This window comes from Phoenix dactylifera, chromosome 3, assembly GCF_009389715.1.
Source record: "Phoenix dactylifera cultivar Barhee BC4 chromosome 3, palm_55x_up_171113_PBpolish2nd_filt_p, whole genome shotgun sequence".
NCBI classification, from domain to species: Eukaryota; Viridiplantae; Streptophyta; class Magnoliopsida; order Arecales; family Arecaceae; genus Phoenix; species Phoenix dactylifera.
The window spans coordinates 22,477,253-22,501,323 of record NC_052394.1 but is presented as its reverse complement, the minus strand read 5'-3'; the positions used below and the strand labels follow the sequence as shown (position 1 = coordinate 22,501,323).

The 24,071-nt window shown below is 44.0% G+C and overlaps 2 protein-coding genes and 1 pseudogene across 2 annotated transcripts; 1 reads left to right on the top strand and 2 right to left on the bottom strand.

Annotated features, from left to right (window-relative positions):
* Positions 1-1,029: 1,029 nt before the first annotated feature.
* LOC103716988 lies at positions 1,030-15,982 on the bottom strand (annotated as a pseudogene).
* On the bottom strand, positions 1,230-3,608 carry LOC120110312 (pentatricopeptide repeat-containing protein At4g21065-like). The gene has a single exon (XM_039125025.1). The coding sequence runs from the start codon at positions 3,169-3,171 to the stop codon at positions 1,390-1,392; it is 1,782 nt and encodes a 593-aa protein (XP_038980953.1). The 5' UTR covers positions 3,172-3,608; the 3' UTR covers positions 1,230-1,389.
* A 2,739-nt stretch (positions 15,983-18,721) lies between the features above and the next one.
* Positions 18,722-23,827, top strand: LOC103716974 (UDP-glucuronic acid decarboxylase 6-like). Its single transcript, XM_008805197.4, has 13 exons — positions 18,722-18,977; positions 19,099-19,208; positions 19,595-19,681; positions 20,854-20,941; positions 21,223-21,314; positions 21,981-22,045; positions 22,138-22,226; positions 22,352-22,429; positions 22,564-22,657; positions 22,747-22,813; positions 22,905-22,968; positions 23,226-23,266; positions 23,360-23,827. The coding sequence occupies exons 2-13, from the start codon at positions 19,131-19,133 to the stop codon at positions 23,543-23,545; spliced, it is 1,029 nt and encodes a 342-aa protein (XP_008803419.1). The 5' UTR covers positions 18,722-18,977; positions 19,099-19,130; the 3' UTR covers positions 23,546-23,827.
* Positions 23,828-24,071: the final 244 nt, after the last annotated feature.

Genomic DNA, 24,071 nt, shown 5'->3' with positions numbered 1-24,071 from the left:
ATTATAATATATAATTAGTTAATATAATTAACATGTAGACTATATATTAAATATATTCGTTTTGCCAATTTTTAATGTTCCCAGGCCTAGCCCATTTTTTCAGATTGGGCTTTTCTGGGCTGGGCAGGCAATCAGGCCCATTATCAGGTCTAGCATGACGAAGGGTTGGCGACCCATATATACCTAGTGGCATGGCAGGTATATCTTGGTGTTTTAATGAACCGAGCTGAAATGAGTCCTTCAGTCGAACCGACCCGACCCGAGCTTCCAACTATGTATTCACGCTCGACTCCTCATTTGTGAGCAGAGATCTCAAATACGTATAAGCTCGGCTCAGTTGAGCTACTCATTCTTTATTCCTTTCTATTAATCAACAGACGACAGGTCATGACCTTCCACCTATAGTTTTCTCAGACTTTTCTAGCAAATCAATGCTCGTTGGTGGAGTTGTAAGGTCATGTTGTATGCTCCAATATGATTATGCTCGTTAACGAGTTGCTGGATTGTAACAAGGGCGGTTATACTCTGTTCATGTCCATACCATCTACATAATCAAGTAATAGAACTTCTATTATATCAAGCTATAGGCCCTTACCAAGCGGCAACGGTAATGAACTAGACAGTAGGGGATAGACCTGGGAGACTTCAATTGGGAGGGGGATCAAAAATAGTCACATAAACTATAACAATGCAGGACGTCACCTTAAAAAACTAGCCGAAAGATATTATTTGGATTTTTGATCCTATATAAGTACTGAGTTCTCACATACTTCTTCCATTTAAACCTTCACGTCGTCATCAGGCTAATGATTCAAACTCATTCAAATCTAATCATAAGTACTACGATCGGCTCATGGTTAGTTCTAATGGATTCGCGCAGTATTCCCTAATCCACATAGATTATGAACCAAGTCCGCTCTGATACCATTTATAACAATACAGAATCTCGCCTAACAAATCTAGCTGAAAGATATTATTTAGGTTTTTTGATCCTATACAAGTATTCAAGATCTATCCAATAAATAATTAATATGGGACTAAATATATGTCTGCACAGTCCTCATATCAACCATGAGATACATGATGGACAGCCCTCATAAATCTTTGGCAGAGTGAAAAAAAAAAAGTAAAGTAAGCTGATGCATCCAAAGACTATACGATGTTGGTGGTGGTCTCAGTAATTTTTGTTATGCCGTACTTGTTTGACTTACATGAATAGAGTATAAATATATCAACATCCAAACTTCACATAATTTCTTCGCTTTCTCTTTTTAACGATTGTCAAATATTTATCGCAAGCTGCTGTTATGCTAAAACTCGCAACAAGGTTCATACCATTCTACGCTTCAGTTGGCTCAATTCAATCTGAAGTCAAGTTCCACGATTTTCTCACCAATGATCGCCACAAGAACAGGACCCGCTTTTAAAATGGTGAAACCGGTTCCGATCCCTCAACACGATCTCCCTGCCGTAGATCTCCGAGATCAGCTTCATCGCCGCGTGGCAGTCCACGCACACCCTCAGATTCTTCACCACCCTCAACGTCGTCCCAGGAACGGTCCTGATCAGACCGAACGCCACCGCCACCTTCTCGCTATGGTGTACCAGCTTCTCCTCCCTCTCCTCCTCCCCTCCTTCCACGCGCGCCACCACCTCCCTCGTGTCCGGCACGTGCCCCGCCTCCCTCAGCCTCCGCGTCATCCTCTCCAGCGCCGCCCTCACCTCCTCGGAATAACGGTGGGATGCGTCCTCCACCACGAACGAGTAAATCCGGCCGTCCACTTCGATGATGCTACACCCGGGCTCCTTTGAGATCCCCATCCTCTTCATCGCCCTCCGCACGTACGCCACATCCTCCCACCTCCCCACCGAGGCGTAGATGTTAGAGAGAAGCACGTGATCCCCATGGTGACCTGGTTCCCGCCGTTGGATCTCCTTCATCGCCAACTCACCAATCTCCACGTTCCTGTGCGCCCTGCACGCCCCTAATAACGTGCGCCATAAGATCACGCCGGGCTCCAACGGCATGCGTCTGATCAACTCGAGGGCCTCATCCAACCGTCCAGCCCGGCCCAGGAGGTCCACCATGCACCCAAAAAGTTCCATCTGTGGAACCAAATTGTAACGAGTCATCAACTCATCGAACAATCTCGTCCCCTCATTTACGAGCCCCCCATGGCTGCACGCTGACAAGACGCTAACGAACACTATCCCGTCCGGTTTAATACCGTCATCATTAACCATCCGATCGAAGAATTCTACTGCTCTATGACCCGACCCGTTAATGGCCAACCCGTTAATCATGGCCGTCCAAAGAACGAGATTTCGAACTGGGGTGCTCTCGAAGACCTCCAGCGCTCGATCGATGAAACCGCACTTGGAGTACATGTCGATCAGGGCGGTCTTGACGCTGATTCGACCATCCATCTGGTGTTTCTCGATGTAGGCGTGGGCCCACTTGCCGAGCTCGAGCGCGCCCGCGACGGCGCACGCGGAGAGGACGCCCACCATGGAGATCTCATCGGGCCGGACGCCGGCGAGCTGGAGGTCGCGGAAGAGGTCCAGCGCTTCGCAGGCCAACCCGTTTTGGACGTAGCCGTTAATCATCGTATTCCAGGTTACAACATCTCTTTCGAGCGTTTTATCGAACACACGCTGCGCGTGGTCTAGTGCGGCGCATGAGCAGTACAGATGGATCAGCGCGTTGCGGACGAGGATGTCGCAGCCGAGGCCGGATTTGAGGGCTTGGGCGTGGATCTGGTTCCCTTCAGAGAGGGCGCGGAGGTGCGAGCAGGCCTTGAGGAGGGCGGGGAAGGTGTGGTGGTTGGGGGGGATGGCCGCGCGGTGGGCAGCAGAGTAGAAGCGAAGGGCGCGGTGGGGGGCGGAGGTGTTGGCGAGGGACTGGACGATAGTGTTGCGCATGAAAGGGGTGGGCTTGCGGGAGCGGGAGAAGAGGAGGAGGGCGTGGTCGAGAGCGGGGTCGGGCGGGCGGGCGGCGGAGCAGAGGGCGACGAGGCGGTTCTGGGCGGGCCGGGTGTGGGCGAGGCCGGCTTTGATGAGGACGGCCTGAAGCTGTTTAATCTCCGAGAGGGTGGTGGGGCCGTCGAGGGAATCGGAGGAATATGGCCTTGGCTGAGGAAGGGGCGATGAGGATAAGGAAGCTGAAGTCATGGCCAATCTAAGATGGTTCGGAAGGTGACCGGACAGGAGTTAATAGATGAAGAGGAGATTGGAGAAAGGGCACGAGCGTGGGGGGCTCGCCTCCATGAACCCACGCATCCCTAGTTCGTTTTGCTATGGATATTATTTTTTGAGTTTCTTAAGTACTCAAAATTTCTCAGCAAAAAATCAACATGGGACAAAACATACGCCCGCACGAGGCTTCACATATCTTATCTTGATAAATTTCAGAAGAATAGCCTCTACATTAGTACCCTTTGAAGCAGCTTTCTTGTTGTACTTTGCGAGGTTACAGGCCATTTTCTGGCTTCATAATCATCTATTCGAGTTTTGACTCAAATATCTCCAGTTCTTTTGAGCCATGATGATCCATTGCCATATGGAGAAGACCAGATTGTGGTGCGGTATTACAATTGGGAACAACTATATATCTTCTACGTGCAGAAAATGTCACATTAGCAGCATGAGAACAAACTTTAGTAGCGTGCGCATTTAACCAATGTTCTACATTTTAATGTGGTCCAAAACATATCCAAATTTAAATCTCTAGATGCAGAATACTAATCAAATAGGATCAGTCTTTATGCGACTGCCAAGAAGCAGCTAAGGATGCCAGTATCTATTCGTAGGGATGCCAGTATCTGTTGTAGAACCATACAGAATCGGCGATAGCTTTATCTCCATCGTGATTGCGATGCCATGTATAATAAGCATGTGTCCTGTTTTTTACCTCAAGAATTGCATGTCCAAAACTTGCCTCTCGATATGCAGAGTAGTTGGGTTGAGGTTGAGTAAAGCTGCAACATGGAGGTCATATGTGTTAAATGGGATAAGAGCTAATAAGAATAAGTAATTGCAGATTATCATGATCTAGATAAGCAGCTTTCAAGAATGTTTCTTACTTATTTGCCAGTCCTTCAATATTTCCACCATCACCAACAGTTATGTAGACAGGTGCTGATGAATCTAGGGTCGGAGTGCAGTCCTTGTTTGTTATGTTATATGCTATGTTTGAAATGCGCTCCTACAACAAGAACAAGGCAGCATCAGTTAACAAATAGAAGATAAATTTGAATTGATAAAATTGAACTATCCATCCTACTTGACCATCTAAAACATTTGTTTCAGTTCTTTTGGGTTGTATAGCAATTGTTATTATAATCTTGTTTCTTTGGCAAACCAATTTCTTATTCATTTTCTGGTAGCCATAGTTCATCTTTTGTTCCTCTTCCATATGTTGCATATGGCCATTGTTGATGATCTTCAGCAAAGAGAGACAGGTTTCAAGAACAAAGAACTGATAAATTTGAGGTTGGACAGTTATGAGCTTTAGTAGTATTTGATTCGGTAGCAAAAAAATGTACTGACAAAAAGAGAACATATTGAGATTTTACTGAATTTGAGTTTGGGAAGTTGGGAAGGGAACATACTGTTCTTTCATAACCATGGACATGGCCAGCAAACACAAGATCAACTTTGTTTTTAACGAACCACGACTCGAACATGACTCGCATGCTCTCTCCTTCCATGTAGTGGTAAGCATAGCTGTTGTACCATGGGGAATGAACCAGAGCAATCAACCATGGTGTTTCAGATCTGTTTACTTTAGTAAACTCTTCCTTAAGCCATTCATATTGCAGGGTATATGTTCCTGTCGGTGTAGAGTGCACAGTCATCTTGGAGGTGCAAATGATCAATCAAACATAATTCACAAGCACTATATGGTTCATTATTAGTACTGGCAACCGAAGTTGTTCTTACCATATGCTGAATAAGAGGAGAGGACAATGATGTATGCCGATGCACGTTTTATAGAATACCAAAGTGGAGATGAACTCTCAGATGCTTTATATGGCACATGATATCGATGCAGGTAAGGCTTGAAAGGCTCTGTCTAACCCTACAAACATTTAAAACATATTTAAATTAACTTGTTGAATGTATGTGAGAGTCGCAGAACAGTAAAATGAACAAATTGAATAATTTTGTGTCGTATAATGAGTTTGCTATTTTTTCAGAGTGCCACAGTAATAATAAAACACCATGCACTTGCAGAAGCAGATACGTATTAAACTTCTTTTAGGATGATATGCTTATTTATGGCATTGAGAACTAATTTTACTAGTAAATCACCAAGTGACTTACAATCTCTGGAACGTAGTCAATTTCATGGTTGCCGGCTACCCATATCCAGGGCTTGGAAGCGGCACTTCGCTCGATGAATCTACCCCATGTGTCCCACCTCCTGTTGTCATGAAGAGGGTAATGGTCGGCATAAGACAGATCTCCAACTGTTGCTGGAAATTGGACCCGGGGGCGGCCGCGAACCGAGGAGGAGGAGGAGCTCCGGCGAACACTGGCGGGCGGCGATCCGTCGGCGAGCGGCGTCCTCCGTGGGGGGCCTGCAAAAAGCCGGTGGCCGGGGTTTCCGGCGCCAGCCCTCCGATGCTTAAGTCAGAGGGGGGCTTAATTTTGGAGAAGGAGAGGGACTGTATTTCCAAGTCCGAAGCCTCCCTTGGGAGGAAGAAGCCTCCAGCCCCCTTTTTAGAGGGAGAAGCTCCCCTTTTATAGGGAGAGTGGCAGGGTTACCTGTGATGTGACTAGACGAATTAATGGATTACCGTCACGATTGGATGTGGGCGTGTGAAGTAATGAGTTGCCGTGGATGGCCCGTTTCCATCATGGGAGGAGATGGCGTGTAGCCAGAGCTTGCTTGTGGCGCGCAGTGCAGTACATTCTTGGGAATGGTGAGGTGTTGACAGTCGTAGCAGGGTATGGTCCCTGATTAATATGGCGTGGCGTGGCCGGCAAGTAAAGCATGGTGCGGTGAGGCTGCTGCAGGGGATGGCCGCAGCATATAGACGACGAGGTCGGCCTTCTGAGGTCAGCTCAGCCTTTTGGTCTCGGCCTGCTGTGCTCGGCCTTCTATGATTAGCCTTCTGTGCTTGGCAGCCTTCTGGATGAGCTCGGCAGCCTTCTGTGCTCGGCGGCCTGGATGAGCTCGGCAGCCTTCTGTGCTCGACGGCCTGGATGAGCTCGGCCTGGATGAGCTCGGCAGCTTCTGTGCTCGGCCTTCTGGGCCTTAGCCTTCTGAGCTCGGCAGCCTGGATGAGCTCGGCAGCCTTCTGTGCTCGGCGGCCTAGATGAGCTCGGCCTGCATGATGAGCTCGGCCTGCATGATGAGCTCGGCCTGTATGGTGAGCTCAGGCTTGTTGTTAGATTTGGGTGCTTTAATTGTACGTGTGGGGTGGTCTATTTTTCCCCCCAACACTACCCCCCGACTTCCGAGTTCGAGCTGCTTTTTGGCTCGGACGAAGGAAGTAGTCCAGTCGTTGATCATCCTGTGACATAGCCAAATATATATGGAGATGTGCGCGCCAAGTAGGGTGTACCTCTCATGCAGTTGGAGTCAAGTGCTTCAGGTCGACTCAGCAGCCTTCTTTGGCTTGTGGTCGACTCAGCTCTCGAGAACGTCGAGACGACGCGGCAGATCTTCCGCGTCGCACTTCTCCCAGCATTGGAGATCTGTGTGGGCGTTGCTTTGTTGTTATCCACGAACATTTTGAGGGTGCTTTGTTGTCAATCACGAACGTTTCGGGGGGCCGCGAAGGTACTACCCCATCATCCCGAGGTCGAGGGAGCTCGGGCTCACTGTCGACTCGTCGGGGCATCTCGACCTTAGTCGAGGAGGCGCTACGGGGGGCCGCGAAGGTACTACCCCGTTGTTGGTGTTGAGCGCCACGGAGGGCCGCGAAGGTACTACCCCGTCTTTCCGAAGTGTCGAGGGGTCTGGGCACGCACTGTCGACACTCGGGGCATCTCGACCTTAGTCGAGGAGGCGCTACGGGAGGCCGCGAAGGTACTATCCCGTTGTTGGTGTTGAGCGCCACGGAGGGCCGCGAAGGTACTACCCCGTCTTTCCGAAGTGTCGAGGGGTCTGGGCACGCACTGTCGACACTCGGGGCATCTCGACCTTGGTCGAGGAGGCGCTACGGGGGGCCGCGAAGGTACTACCTCGTTGTTGGTGTTGAGCGCCACGGAGGGCCGCGAAGGTACTACCCCGTCTTCCCGAAGTGTCGAGGGGTCTGGGCATGCACTGTCGACACTCGGGGCATCTCGACCTTAGTCGAGGAGGCGCTACGGGGGGCCGCGAAGGTACTACCCCGTTGTTGGTGTTGAGCGCCACGGAGGGCCGCGAAGGTACTACCCCGTCTTCCCGAAGTGTCGAGGGGTCTGGGCACGCACTGTCGACACTCGGGGCATCTCGAACTTAGTCGGGGCATCATTGGAGATACATACAGGAGATGGATTCCGTTGGCGATCGTGCGCCCTTATTCGGAGCGGGGCGACGTTGGAGATAGGGATACCCGTAGGTCGTTTTTTGGATTCTCCGACCTGAAAATAGATGAAATATTGAAATTATTTGAAGCCAAAGTGGCATCCTGTACCTTTTGGAGATATTTTGATGGCTCTCGAGCTTCGAAGTCCCTCAGGACTTGGCTCAGCACCGGCCTTTTTTGGCTCGATTGTCTGGGAGGGGTGTTCTGCGCTCGGGCTTCTGAGCTCGGGCTTATGAGCTCAGCAGCCTTCTGGTCTCGGCCTTCTGAGCTCGGCCTGCATGAGCTCGGCCTGGACGAGACTGCTGCAGGTCGTGGCTGCAGCATGTGGATGACGAGCTCGGACTTCTGAGCTCGGCTCGGCCTGCATGAGCTCGGCCTGGATGAGCTCGGCAGCCCTCTGTGCACGGCCGGGGCTTCGGTGATGGCGACGCTCTGAAGGAGAGCAACGTCACGAGCGCCGTCGTAAGGACTTACACCCATGAGGAGGGAGTACATAACTCTCCTTCTCCAGACCTCAGCTTTTATTTCTCTTTCCCTCCAACTCGTTGATGTGAGACTTGGGCTACTACTTCTCACTAGTTGCCCCCACGTACATCGTTGTAGCGGGAGCCATGCCTGATTCGAGATGGCTCGGGAGAAAGTTTCTTCCTCTGCTTAACATGAACCCGTGGAGGCGGCACAGGAGGAGCCTCCACTTGTTGCAGGCTTTGGGCTGCAATGGCTAGCGCTTGGACTTGCTGCACTAGCGCGTCGAAGTGCTCGGGTTGGACTTGTGGAGTTTGATCTGCCGGAGGTCTTGGTGGTGGATTCTGGACTGAGCGCCCGGGGCTTGGAGCATGATGCCGGGAGGTATCAGAGACTCCTCTGCTCCTTAGTTTCATGGCCACAACTCGGGCCCTTCCTCTAGCGCCAACTGTTGCTGGAAATTGGACCCGGGGGCGGCCGCAAATCGGGGAGGAGGAGGAGCTCCGGCGAACACTGGCGGGCGGCGATCCGTCGGCGAGCGGCGTCCTCCGTGGGGGGCCTGCAAAAAGCCGGTGGCCGGGGTTTCCGGCGCCGGCCCTCCGATGCTTAAGTCAGAGGGGGGCTTAATTTTGGAGAAGGAGAGGGACTGTATTTCCAAGTCCGAAGCCTCCCTTGGGAGGAAGAAGCCTCCAGCCCCCTTTTTAGAGGAAGAAGCTCCCCTTTTATAGGGAGAGTGGCAGGGTTACCTGTGATGTGACTAGACGAATTAATGGATTACCGTCACGATTGGATGTGGGCGTGTGAAGTAATGAGTTGCCGTGGATGGCCCGTTTCCATCATGGGAGGAGATGGCGTGTAGCCAGAGCTTGCTTGTGGCGCGCAGTGCAGTACATTCTTGGGAATGGTGAGGTGTTGACAGTCGTAGCAGGGTATGGTCCCTGATTAATATGTCGTGGCGTGGCCGGCAAGTAAAGCATGGTGCGGTGAGGCTGCTGCAGGGATGGCCGCAGCATATAGACGACGAGGTCGGCCTTCTGAGGTCAGCTCAGCCTTTTGGTCTCGGCCTGCTGTGCTCGGCCTTCTATGATTAGCCTTCTGTGCTTGGCAGCCTTCTGGATGAGCTCGGCAGCCTTCTGTGCTCGGCGGCCTGGATGAGCTCGGCAGCCTTCTGTGCTCGGCGGCCTGGATGAGCTCGGCCTGGATGAGCTCGGCAGCTTCTGTGCTCGGCCTTCTGGGCCTTAGCCTTCTGAGCTCGGCAGCCTGGATGAGCTCGGCAGCCTTCTGTGCTCGGCGGCCTAGATGAGCTCGGCCTGCATGATGAGCTCGGCTCGGCTCTCTGAGCTCGGCCTGCATGATGAGCTCAGCCTGTATGGTGAGCTCAGGCTTGTTGTCAGATTTGGGTGCTTTAATTGTACGTGTGGGGTGGTCTATTTTTCCCCCCAACACCAACGAACAGCAGTGCTTGTGCATTTGGGTTCGAGCAGTAGTGATCGAGTGTTTGGTTCGAAGCGAATGTCTGACCAAGATCCCCTGCAAAAAAAAAAAAAAAGTCAGCATGTTCATCTAAATGTTATCGCTGACCAAATATGTGGAGAAGGGTAGAGTGCACTGACCTATGATGCCAAATGTGTGGGGAACATCTGGTCCCACTTCAGGAGGAGTTGTGAAGGAGAACTGGCGGCTGGAGTTCCCAGTCCCAATCTCATAGAAATAAATGGTGTTGTGCTGCATGAAATTTATGACATAAATCTATAACTTCAAAACTCTGTTGAAGGACAAGAATCTATGGAGATTATGAGATTGCCTTTAGTAGAACCAAGTTCGATCTTGTAGTTGTGATCTGTTGTCAATATGTAAATCGAGTTGCTCAGATCTTATTTGAAACATGCTTGCAGATGTGGTAAAATGAGAATTACCAACGGCAAGTACATAGTTGTTATTTTTTTGGAATTGATGTTCTCTTTTTCTGATTAGACATGCAGTTCTTTCCAGAACTCTGAACATGTGATCCCACTGTTTTACATTAAACTTCTGATTTTCTTGCATTGAATAATGTTAAAGGCTATGAAAACTATTTTCCTGAACATGTTGTTCCTTAATACCAAAGAACAATTACTATAACAAGAGCATCCTAGCATATATCATAATATCTTGCTGTTGAGATGACTGTTATATTCTAGTTAGCGCTGTTAATTTCCTGTTAAACAAAGCACTTCCTACTTACCAGTTGACTTTCATCTTAGTTTATCATTTATCTCTTCTGTCATATATCATTTATTTTTTTAATCTGACCATCATTTTCAAATATCTTTCAATATTCAAAGCATCTCAACGGATGAAGGCATTCTGAAATTTGAATTGTAGCTTTTCAGAAGACTGTTTCAAAGGGGGGAAGGTCATTGACTTGAGATGGTATTGCTAATTCAGTTAAAGACAGAATGTTTAAGAGAGCTAACTGCTACGTGATATATATAATTACATGGTGAGAACCATCTCAAACAATTCTCCCCATTTGTCAGACTAAATAAGTTTACAATAGCTGGAGTAATGGCTGTCCTCCCAAGTTGATATGAAGTTTGCATATAGGTGCGCTTCAGTGCAAGAGACCTTAACAGCTAGACCTTCGTACATATGCCTCTCTAAGGCTGGAACTTCCATATCAAATCAGAGGTGTAAGGTAAAAGGGGTCAAAAGAGACTGCACTGAAGACTTTTTAGGGGCTCCGAGTGATGCAATATTGTGGAAGCAATAGTTGTTGACAAGGAGTTCTTCATAGAGGAGAGGAGTGGGGTTGGCATGAACAAGGACAACCTGAATAACCTATACAAATTAATTGTCAAAATCCACAGAAGTATTCTGATGAAAAACGCCCAATGCTAAGGATCCTGGCAGGTTCACTATTGTTTTTTGGTGACTGTGAGTTAGGACAAGTAACTGGATTTCGGTATTCCGAGATAGCGCATTCAGTCTCACAGATCGACCAGAATTAGAGCTTTAAATGCTTGGCCAATATCAACCCATGAAGTTTGAGTTACTGTAGGCTGATTAACTCCATAGGACCAGACAATTAGACTCAGCATTATTTTATAGAAAAAATATTTAAAAAGTATTGCCTAGAAAATGCTATATTTTTATTTTATAAAAGTATTATCAAGAAATAATATACTAGAATAATCTACTAAATACGTGATTCTCCCCCTACGTGCAGATTTTCAGCAATCTCGTCCCTAAGCTACAACAATCCAGCTTAGCCGGATAGAAAGTTGAAGAGTAAAAAAATTCTATATGTGGAAGAAACTCTCAAAAGATAGAATACCACTAAAACAGAGAGATTGAAGTTTTATTTTGATTAATCCTGAGGAATCTATCCGGAAGACCGGATACTACAACTCTTCTGAAAAAGAGGTATTTTAACGTATTTTAAATAACTAAAGTTTAGGGGATAAAAAAATTTAAATCTTTTTTAATTAAAACTCAAATACAAAAAACTTTAGCATACATTCTAATTTCTGATCACAGCATTGCCACCACAGCAGCCCACATTTTCGGGATATCTTTTAACCTATGATGTTCCAGAAATTTTTTAAGTGCCTAATTGGATGCCGTGGCATAATATTTCGGCCTACCCAAGAAGATTTATCCTATTCCTAAAAGAAAATAAAATCACCGATTTTATCAGACAGATGTCCTAGTGTTTCTGGATTACATTAGGTTCACTCATGCACCTGTTGATTAAAACTTGCCTAGAGGAAAATAAATAGGTCTTGCAGTACGCAAACACTTCTCAAACAGCAAGTTTGGCATGCCATCATCTTAGTAAAACATATGGAAACCAGCTGTTTTTTTCAAGTGCATGGAAACAAATTAATTGTATCCTGGCTATTGAGTTTCAAACGTAGAGATATCAAAAGAGGACGTTTTCGCTTCCAGTAGCTAACTTAGAAGTTAGAATACCGCGTGTTTAAAAAGGAAAAAGGACTGAACACCTAAAACGCTGAACTGCTGAAGTAAGGGAATGGGCAAGGCGAAGTGAACGTACCTCCAAGTCGTTAAGGGTGCAGTGGTGGATGTAGCCGGAAGTGTAGTTGCCGAACTTGTAGGCCGTGACCATCGCACGGGCCTTGAATAAGTGCTTGTTTCCTACCTTGCCGTAACGTACCAGGTTGGGACCCGGTTCCACCGGAGTCACCCATGACACAATCACACTCTTCCCAACATAGTCACCTTGCGTAATGTGAACCTGAAACCAAAACAAAACCTCATGATTCTAATATTTATACTTCTTTTTTTTTTTATCACCAGATGTTTTAGTTAAGCTGTCATAATAGCAGCAATTTTAATAGCTTTTGAATGAAGAAAATGGAAGAACATTAGGTAGGAGGAGAGGAGAAGAAGGAACCTGTTCGGGAGCGTTATAGCCTGGGGGAGGCTTGAAGACATCGCTGTCAAAAGGCATGTCAACGGCAGCCTCGGATTTCCGGAGGTACGAGCTGGTGACACCCCCATGGCACACCAGAATTAGGTTCAAAATTAGGAGAACCGTCACCAATGCTGTTGCCTCCGAAGCCATTAATTTTAACGCTTGACCCTGACCTGGTGCATAGAGATTGGGAGAGAAATATAAATCGCAGCCTAGTGAGATTTAATAGTAATGCAAGTATGCAACCCAATGAGAGTGGATTCTATTATAGCATGATGTAGATGCATGACATACATACAACCTACTTCGCTACTGCATCAAAAGGTTTACTATTAAAGCTTAAGGTCTAGATGGCAAAGTTTCTGCTTGAGTCTCCAACTTGGATTCTTCCATTGGCTCCCTTATCCTTACGTGATAAAGATGCGTCCATTATTGTTCTTGAGAGTTGGCGTGCGTGGCGCGTCCCATGCGGGCCGGGATGCAGGTCTCGGGCGCTCTGGATGACCTTCTACGTGGTGCAAGACCCGCGACCCGTGCGCACGAGATGTGCGTCCAGACCAGCCCTGTTTGCAATAATCCTCGGTATCTAAGGGCTCGTTTGGTTCGCAGGAAAACGAGGGGGGAAAGTGTGGTCAACGGGAAAGTAATGAAATGCCTCTTGTTTGGTTGGAGTTTTCAAAGGAGAGAGATGGAAAAGTTGTATTCCCATGGAAATATGATTCCCACATTTCATGGGAAAGTCTTTCCCATGAGAAACATGGGAAAGTAACTCTTTCCCATGAGGTGGGAATCACTCCTTTTTTATTTTTTCCCAAAAAGACCCTTCAGCATTAAAGAAGCATTAAAGAGGCATTAAAGACCTAATTTTTATTAAGGGCATAATAGGAATTATACATAACTTTTCTAAGAAAGTGGATGGTCAACCAAACATAAGCACTTTGGAAATTAGTCACTTTTCCATGGTTAACCAAACATGTCAAAGTACTTTCCTAGGTATCCTCTTCCTAGGAATCTGATTCCCAGGAATCATATTCCTATGAGGGAAAATACTTCACACGAACCAAACGAGCCCTAAGAGTAATACAGATAACAAATCAAACATCTAAAATGGAAATACCTTAAATGTATAGTACAGATTTAAGTTTCTTTTGTTGCTTAAAATAATCTCCATCAAATGAAGTGAGATGATTAATGACCCAAGGGAAATATCATCAATGAAATGCATCTTAAGTACATGGATAGTCAAAAATTAATCATTCATAATCTCCAAAAAGAAGAATTACTTATTAAATTTTCTCAGAGGGAAAACGGATGAAGTATATGTCTCCCAATGGGTTTAGCTTTTCTCCAAAAGAAGAGATGCAAATCAAAAATAAACTAATAAACTAGTATAGATAATATATATAGAGATAACTTGACCACTAATCACACGGCACAAAGTAAAATAATGCTCATTACATAGAAAGACATTACTATCGATCTATTACTTCAAAAAGACATAAGTATCGATCTAATCATAAACGTTTGAAATCTTTTTTTTTTTATTGACGAACAACATCTGAAATCAATATAATATAGATACAAAAATTAGCATTCCGTACCAGAAAAGGAGGAATAAAACTTGACAATCACCTTCTCTTCCCTTGCTCTCCTGTATACAAAGCCGGAGATACGAGAGGATGAAACGAGGCACCTGGAACCAGGTGAGAGATGAACAGTATATCGTACTTATCCAATAACCATCTAACGGCCGGAGGTGGAATATTCCTTCCCGGTTCCCTAATTCTACCCGCCACGTCATCCTTCCGCTCGAGTTTGGACTCCCGCAATCGGTCCGACACAAAACTAACGAATGGTTAAATAGGACGTCAACAAACGGTCATGATATTATAATGAGTAGCTATTATAGAATGTAGACTGCAGCGCATCGTCTCACAACAGTTATAATATGGATGGTGAAGATGATCGATCAAAATCTTCCTCACACGATTTTTAAAGCATAAAATCTAATCTACCCTATCAAAATTTCCCCATTTGGTTGTATCCATCTTTCTTCGTCACCATTTTTTTTTGTGACACAGATACCGTTTTAGCATGAGCATATCTAACAAAATCAGAAAAAAAAAAAAGAGGCAGAAAAAGGAAAGAAAAGCTCATGACTACACATGCAGAGACCGGAGTATTGGGCAACATACGAAGCCACCTATCCTATTTGCCTCCCGGTATACATGGGTGACATGTGAGTCCTCATAGTCCCGCAACAGACTATAGATATCGTGCAGAAGGGGATGCTCAACACCCGCCATGGCGTGGCCCTGGATCCATCCGATGACAGTCGATGAATCCTCTTCAAGATGAATCCAGTCGGCCCTTAGGATCGGCCCCTAGGACGAGTTGAGCATAAGACATGCCATCCCAAGCTGGCCTCGGCTTAGCTCCAGAAATAGATGTCACAGAGCTGACGGCCTCCTGGCGCAATCAATCTGAAATCAGAACAACTGATAACAAACCCAGCACCACCTCTTCTCCCATCATCAGACACACTGTCGTCGAAGTTCACCTTGAGAAAGCTCAAGGAAGGGGCTTCTAGGTGATGAGTATTGTCTAAGGCACTATTAGAGATGAATGGGAGCGCCAGATGTCTCTTACAGTCCTAGTTCCTTCAACTGTCTGAGCCTGAGCATACTCTACTGCATGGATGAACGCTCTATCAGCAACAATCCTTGAACTCTTCCTTCTGCCCTCAAAGACCCTGGCATTTATGTCCAGCTAAATATAATAAGCAACATAAGCGCATCTAACACTATTAGTTGTGATGACGAGTCTATCCACAAAGCTTTTCAAGTAAACTAAGGAATGTCGCCACTGGGTCGAAGACTACAGGAAACACCAATCAACTCCAGTCAATTGCCATACTAGGGATGCCCTCGAGCAGCCAAATAGAACATGCTCTACTGATTCCTCCACCTTCTATCACAAGTAGGAGAAAGCCTCATTCCTTTTCTGCATAGAACATCTCCGGTTGGAAGACAACCCCATGCAACCTTCCACAACAACAAGGTAACTCATTGGTGAATGTGAAGCCTACATAACGACCTACCATCGATCGAGATACCTCAACTCTTTAGAGATCCTCGAGGTTGTAGGCTCTCACCTTGGATCTACAGGTCGAACCTCAAGTCCTTCTATCCAACTTAAACCCCTTGGTACCGGCACGGCTAGAATCATCTAAGCTAGCTTTTCCCCAAAGAGGCATTGAACCATCGCTACATCCCATCTCCTCTCTCCTGAGCTAAGAAAGTCGGACACCCTGAGACCTGAGCTATCCACATCAAACATGGTGGGCCATAGCCACAAAGGTAGTTAGAAATCCAGGTGTCATTCTGCACATCAATCAACTGGTCGTCGCCGATCACCTATCTAATCCGAGATAGCACCCTCAAAGTACAGAGCACATCTCACACCAGATGGAGTAGTGATGACCAACCTGGAAATCAGATAGCATGGTCTGATTGCCATACTTGGCTCTTATCAGTACATTCCATAGGCCCTCGAGCTCAAGCAAGTACCGAGCCATGTCTATATGTGAATGTCTCCCTCCTAATCAATAGAGAGCAAATGCCCAAGCTAGCACTACTGTGAGGCTGACAAAGAACCTTAAGCAAAATGATATTGGACAAAAGGTAGACCAAGACCGAACTAAAGACAGATCTCACCAAGGTCACTCTGCCCATCAAGAAAAGAGCTCTCACCTGCCACCTGTCCAACCTCTGACTAATACTTTGCTCAATCTCACAACATTCTACCCTTCATTGTCGCCTCCTCGTGATGGGTACCCCCAAATACCTCCAACAACCAGCCTGCTCTCCAACCCCTAGAATCTCGCTGATATGGACCCTGAGTTGAGGCTTGATCTTCGAGCTAAAGTAGACGTTGACTTTACTTGGTTGACTCGCTGGCCTGATACAACGAAGTAGTCCTCTAGGATTCCCCTGATCATCAGGGCACTCTATCTCGTAGCCCGAACAAGAAACATACAGTCATCTGCAAAGAGGAGATGAGAGATTGGTTTGGTCGTCGGGGTAGGCCTGTAGGCCTCAATGACTTGTGTCAAGGAAGCGGCTCAAAGGGCCCAAGATAGAGCATCAACGCAAATAATGAACAGATAGGGGGAGAGGAGGCAATCTTACTGAATACCAACAATGGAGTCGAAGAAAGTTGTGGGCGTGCCATTCGCCAAGATGGTGAAGGACGGGGCCTGAACGCATCCCATAATCCTACGGATCTAGTTTTCATGAAACCCAAAGCTCTCCAGGGAGTACGAGAGAAAGTGTCAACTCATCCAGTCATAAGCCTTCTCCATGTCCAGCTTAACAGCCACAAGACTCCGCTGACAAGGGGCTCTCTGAAGATCATGCATGAACTCTTGAGGGATGAAAATAGTGTCAGAGATGTTGCGAGCACCCACGAAGGCTCCCTACTCAGGGTTGATGAGACTAGGCAGAATCCCTCTAAGTCTAGAAACCATAATCTCGATGTCTGCTTAGGATAGGCAGAATGAATCGTATAAATATAGTATGAGTATATCCATAGAAGTCAGATATTTGAAAAGAAGGATGGAAAGACCGTACCATCCATCTATAGTATTCCATTAAAACAATCGATAACAAAAAATACAACCCAATCCATAACTTTGTTAGGCCCTATTTGGCATAGCTTTTGGTGGGCCAGAAAATACTTTGTGCCCCTCCAAAAATACTTTTAAATGGAATAGAGGTATTTAGTAAAAAAATCGAAAAATTATTTTAGTTTTGCTAGAAAGTGGAAAACGTCTATTTGGCAGAAGCTCCAAAATAGAGCTTCTTCGGAAAAGTACTTTTAGCACGCGTTGAAAAGCTTTTTTAGATTTATAAATGTTGCGGGGACGGCATTCTGCCGGAGCCTCACACAACAGCCTAGCCCACATTAAGCTAGCAGAGAAAGAGGACCGCGTTCCTCCCGAGGTATTGTCCGCTTTGGGGGTCGAGCGTACCCGGAGCCCTCCTCACGGTTTTGTCCCACAAAAGGGCCCTCGAGAGGAAAGGATTTCCACCCCCCATTTAAGGCACGGAACCTTTCCGCTACTAGCCGATGTGGGACTAAATTCAAGGCCCCCTCCCCCCCATAACATAGCCCCCCCAGCGGGAAGGTTCCGGCCAGGTTTTACCCCAACGGGCCCCCACAGTCCTGGAGGGTAGTCAATGGAGAGAGGATGCGCCCCTACCTGGCACGCCATCTGTTGCAGGGACGGCATTCTGCCGGAGCCTCACACAACAGCCTAGCCTACATTAAGCTAGCAGAGAAAGAGGACCGCGTTCCTCCCGAGATATTGTCCGCTTTGGGGGTCGAGCGTACCCGGAGCCCTCCTCACGGTTTTGTCCCACAAAAGGGCCCTCGAGAGGAAAGGATTTCCACCCCCCATTTAAGGCACGGAACCTTTCCGCTACTAGCCGATGTGGGACTAAATTCAAGGCCCCCTCCCCCCACAACAATAAAATTTTTCTTTTTAGACCAAAATACCTATGATAAAATTATATAATTGTAGGAAATATCTCTTTATATCATAATGTACGAAAAAATAAATCTACAATAGCCCTAACAAATAAGGAACCCTAATCGACCTTGGCTTTTTTTCTTGCTACGTGATCAAGATATTATTTCTTTTCTCTATTTACTTATCCATCGTCTTGAACAAAGAAAACATTAGAAAGAAAAAATTATAAAATCTCACTTTTGTAAGTATTATTGTGTGCCTTTATAATTTTTTCCAAAAATTAATTCTCAAAAATATTATATTAATAAAATATTAATATAATAATCATCATTATAATATATTATATCAAAATTTTGTAATATACTATAAATATAATATTAAATTATGTTATATTATTATGCTTTTGTATACAATATTATATTAACTATATTAGAATAATTTTATTATAATATATTATAGTAATATTATACTATATGATATATTTATATATTAATATATATTATATTTTATTATGCTCTATTGTATAATACATTGTAATGTCTCAAAAGTACTTTCTCAGTTTTTTTGCCTAATACATATTAATGTTCTACAGTATGTAGTTACTAAACAATAAATAGCTTTTTATGCTTCAGAAAATTCTACTTCCGAGAGCTCTCCCAAACGACTTTTGTTTAGTCTCCATAAAAACAATTTAAAACCTATAGTAAATGGAAATCCTAGGTAGTTTTCGCTCTAAGCGCGCTTTTCTTTTATCAATAAAATAATTAGATTTTAGAATCCTGGATCCGGATTCGTTTGGTGTCTGACGGGAGGGCTTTCGCTCTCGAGTCTCCTTTGCGTGAATTCTAAGCGTCATTCACTCCATGATCTCTGCGCTTGCTTGATATTTTTTTATGGAATTTACGGATTTGATTACATCGGTTGGTGCCGGTGGTTCTGGTTCCGGTCTATTTAAGCTTCTCGGCTCTCGAGGGTTCTTCGAGCCTTCCTCAGACCAAAATAAACATATTTCTTAATTGTGAATCCAAGATTTAAGAAGGTTTTCTCGCCTAATTTTCTGCATTTGTTTTGGTTATTTTTGAATTATTCGATGGCTTTCGTTATTTGGTGTTGTTTTCGATGAGATCTGAACATGTTAGGGTTTAAAACCATTGGCGCAGGCTAGTTTTTCCGACAAAGGGGAATCAGAGCAATGGCGAAGGAATTGTCCAATGGGGTATCAAAGCCGCCGCCGACGCCTTCCCCTCTGCGGAATTCCAAATTTTTTCAGGTAATTCTTTCCTCTCTTTCTTGTTTTATTACCGATCGGTTTGTATGATCGAGATCTCACCAGGCGGATCGTGCACGTATTCAAAGTGACATTTCTGGATCTCTCGATGCTGTTTTAGATCGAGAATTATGTTAGCGATGGGTTCATTCTTCTCTCATGTTGGATGAAGTAAAGGATTGTTTCGATAAAGATTTATTGAAACACCTCGTTTGGTGTAGAGAGCAGTCAGATCTGTGATCTACGTGAATAATCTTTTTATAATTCATAAAATGTTTTCTTTTGGATCTCTTTGATCTGTTGATGAAAATCTAAATGCATGTTATATGGTATGAGTGGAGATTGTTTTGTTCTTGACTAAATATTTGGAGGATATTCTTGTTTGACAGTCCAATATGCGAATCTTGGTGACTGGGGGAGCTGGATTCATTGGGTCGCATCTAGTGGACAAGTTGATGGAGAATGAAAAGAATGAGGTATTTCTTGGTGTAACTTTTATGTCTTATTTATTCATTATAATTGGTTTTGTATTTAGATGAGATGCCATGGTGTTGCTAGATGAATTACTTGACAAATGTGACTCATTTTTGAGCTTTCTTGACAGCGAATTCTTAGATAGTCTGTTTTTAATGATTTCTCTCTTGTAGTTCCAACGTACTGATCAGATCTGTTCTTGCTTGCACACACTTCACAAAGTTGTTCGAGACTTTACTCCTTCATGTGTCATAAATGGCATTATTTGTATGCAGATTGGTGAGGATACTTGATGTACACGTAGCTGCCGCAATATTAATATCCAATGCAACATTCAAACTCACTTTACTCTGATGCTTTCAGCTGCATTTTTTGCAGCATTCTCTAGTGCTTTAGTGTTTCAGATTTATATTATTTCATATGGAGGGGGGTGTTTTGGATCCCATCTACGAGGCCCATGATCCATATGACATCTCTTGTACATGGGCGGGAAAACATTATTTGAAATGTCAAAATAGTTAGGGATGAGCCCCTATAAACATTGCTGCAAATAAATGAATTTTCATTCGATGTCTCCAATTTGTATGTCCTCATCTAGCTCTGGCCATGGAATCAAAATAGGCTTTAATGATTTTTTTTTTGAGAGAAAGGGAGGGAGACCCACACCACCTAAGACTCGAATCCAGAAAGTCTTGTTGTTAGGTGAAGTGGTGTGACTTTCAATTAATTAATTTCTCTTCTTTCAATCATTGTTTCATTGCATTCAACTAATATAAAAAGGAAATAACTTCAAATATAGGATATAATTTGAATCGTTTTCACCGATCCCAAAATTTTGGGATGCCAAAATTTGCTTGTCGAGTGCATAGACTTATCCTGTCTATGGATGGAATTTGCAGAGCCCAAATTTATATCAAAAACATGATGCCCTTTCTGACATAACATCACAGTTATTTCTCCCGTCCATAAACGGTGAAACAGTCCGATATAGTAACTAGGGGTCAAGGGTCGACCAGAAGTACAGCATTCTATACATGACTACTAATTTCTGCTGTATCATTGTAAATCATTAATTACAGCATTCTATATGTGACTATTAATTTGTGTTGTATCATTGTACATCATTAATTTCTTTAATGACACATTTATGTGTTTCTTTCTACCCATTGTGCAGGTAATTGTTGCTGACAACTTTTTCACTGGTTCAAAGGACAATCTCAGAAAATGGATTGGTCATCCAAGATTTGAGCTAATTCGACATGGTACTTTTACTTCCATTTGTCTAATTCAATTAATTGAGACAAGCTGGAATTTTATTTCTTGTAATCGATGGTGATATTCTCTGTTTGGACCCTTGAAGTACTCTTCTATCATGTTTTCTAATGTGAATTAGTTCTTATGTCTACTTTATCTTCTTTTGATTATGGTTCTTCAGATATAATGTGATTTAGGAATTCAGTGCTTCTACAAGATTTTTCTTGGTGGCCAACTAAAGCCACATGCTTTTGCCTTACTTTGAATTTTTTTTCCCTCCCGACTTCAGATGTCACGGAGCCATTGCTGGTAGAGGTTGATCAAATCTACCATCTTGCCTGTCCTGCCTCTCCAATTTTCTACAAATACAACCCTGTGAAGGTGTGTTTTTCTATTCCAAATTTTACAGTAACATGTCATGTTGAACATCTATCTCAAAGACAAGTATGCTTCTAGCACGGTTTTTCTTGTTGATCGTTGGAAGAAAGCTTAGAGTCATAATCCATGCATGTTTTTTTTTCTTAAAATATAAAATATTCTATATATATTGGCTGTTCAAATAGCTGCCAGCTCTTGAAGTGATTGAATTTTGAAATTCTCATTGGCCAGACGATAGTCACAGAATATTGCCTGACTTTTAATGTTGGAACTTTGAGACACCATGTGTGTTCTTGCATCATAATTGTGCCATAGTTAAAGTTTTACCATTTGCAAGGTTTCCTTCCTCACCTTCATTGATTTAGCTAGTCTCTTGATCCTACTTAAGTCTTGTGCTGAACTTGCCTCTTTGTATTCTCTTAACCCACAGCATAATATATTTCTACTCCACCCTCGAGATGCAAGTCTTCTGCCATAGTGTTAAATTTTGTGGGATGCATAGTAGCTTGAATTGTATTGTTTCAACTTTCTTGACTTGATTATCACTTATTGTTCATCCTGTTGTTGTTAAGTTATGGCTTATCTACTATAAATGTAGACATGTGTGTATGAATGATATGTATTGAACTAGAAAGTAAATCTAACTTGAAAATGATTGTTTTACAACAGACGATAAAGACAAATGTGATTGGCACACTGAACATGTTGGGACTTGCAAAGCGGGTTGGAGCAAGGTAATGTTTAAACTGCTTTTGCTGGGTAATTTGATATTTCTTATTAAAGTGACTAGTGATTTTTTACTGTACTATTTTCCCTTCTATTGCAGGATTTTGCTGACATCTACCTCAGAGGTTTATGGTGATCCTCTTGAGCATCCTCAGAAGGAAGAGTACTGGGGAAATGTTAACCCAATTGGTAAGGCTGTTTATTCCCTGAATGTAATTTCTATTTAGTGATTTGATTTAATTTGTTAGTGATCTTCTGCAGTGTTTTCCTGTCTCTGACACCGTCTTGATAATTGGCTATTCCTTGTTCCACAGGAGTCAGGAGCTGCTATGATGAGGGGAAGCGTGTGGCAGAGACTTTAATGTTTGACTATCATAGGCAGCATGGAATCGGTGAACTATCATTCTGTGCTAATTGGAAATCCAACTTGCTTGTTTTGCACCTATGGAAGATTTTTTGATTGGGAGAAAATAGGTGGCATATAATCACAAACCACATTTTAACTTTGGGCTTGTTGATGCAACAGAGATTCGAATTGCTAGAATTTTTAACACCTATGGACCACGCATGAACATCGATGATGGTCGTGTTGTCAGTAACTTCATAGCTCAAGCGCTTCGGTGATCTCTATGTTATCATCTGTTAATTTCACTTTGCATTCCATCTAATATTGTCTGCTTATCTCTTATTTATTCTGCTTTCATATTAGGGGTGAGCCCTTAACAGTTCAAGCACCTGGAACGCAAACTCGAAGTTTCTGTTATGTTTCTGATATGGTAAAAAGTAGTGATTTATTTGTTGATCTTCATTCCTAAGTATGATCTGGTTATTCTGCTCTGGGATTGATACTTTCTATAAATTCTGAAGGTTGATGGACTTATCCGGCTGATGGAAGGAGATAATACAGGCCCTATCAACTTGGGGAACCCTGGTAATTTTCATAATTATCTTGAACTTGTACTGTTGACTATTGGTCTTTGTGAGTAATTTGTTCGTTGAGAAACATATTGCTGCATGGCATTCAAGCATGCAGCTGACAACCAAATGGAACCATTCCTGGACCTGGGATCGGTAGTTCTCCACCTGTGGCCAAATGCTTGACGTGTGGAAGTCTATTAATTTAAGACTATAACTTCACCTGGTCAGCCTCGATGATCTTAATGTAACTATGCATTGCTTGTGCTGCAGGTGAATTTACAATGATGGAACTTGCTGAGGCCGTGAAAGAGGTAAGCTTTTATTTCTTTAGTCCAATGTTCATGCTTTGGTTTTTATTGCACTCCCTCACCCTAGTGTGATGACTAGCTGCAACTTAAATGCAGTTGATTGATCCCAATGTGCCTGTGAAAAATGTGGAGAATACACCTGATGATCCACGCCAAAGGAAACCAGACATCACAAAAGCAAAGGAGCTACTAGGATGGGAGCCCAAGATTACATTACGCCAGGGCCTTCCTCTCATGGAAGAGGATTTCCGACAGCGTCTTGGCGTGCCCAAAAAAGCATAACCTCTAGCATCAATTCTTCCCTCAGAATTAAAGCTTTGTTTTCGGAGATAAAAGCATTCTGAATCATATGCCTTTTTCATCTTAGAGTAAATGTTTGCTCGTCAGCTTTAAATTTTACACTTGTGGTTTGTCAAAAAGAATTTAAAAAACTAGTGGTTGTATAATGGCTATTTGAATCCAGGAGGATCTTTTCTGCTTTCTTTTTTCGAAGGGGTTATTTCACTTATTGGATCATGTGCGGACTTATTTTTCCACTATAGAAAATAATGGTTATTCTAGCTATTTTTCGTGCCATGAATGTGTGCTGCATGAATTGTCTAACTCGGCCTGTTGAAAAAATGCCAAGCCTGTTCTGCCATCTTTCATTTGTCAAGTTTGTGGTATTGAATCGTTACTCCTGTTCATGTATACCTCGCGCAAGTCTTTTCTCATCTATGAAATCACGTATCCAAAATAATATGAGAGTTGCGGGTAAGAAGCTGCAAGCCAGCAATTTGTTGTTGTTGTTTTCAACATTATTCATAAA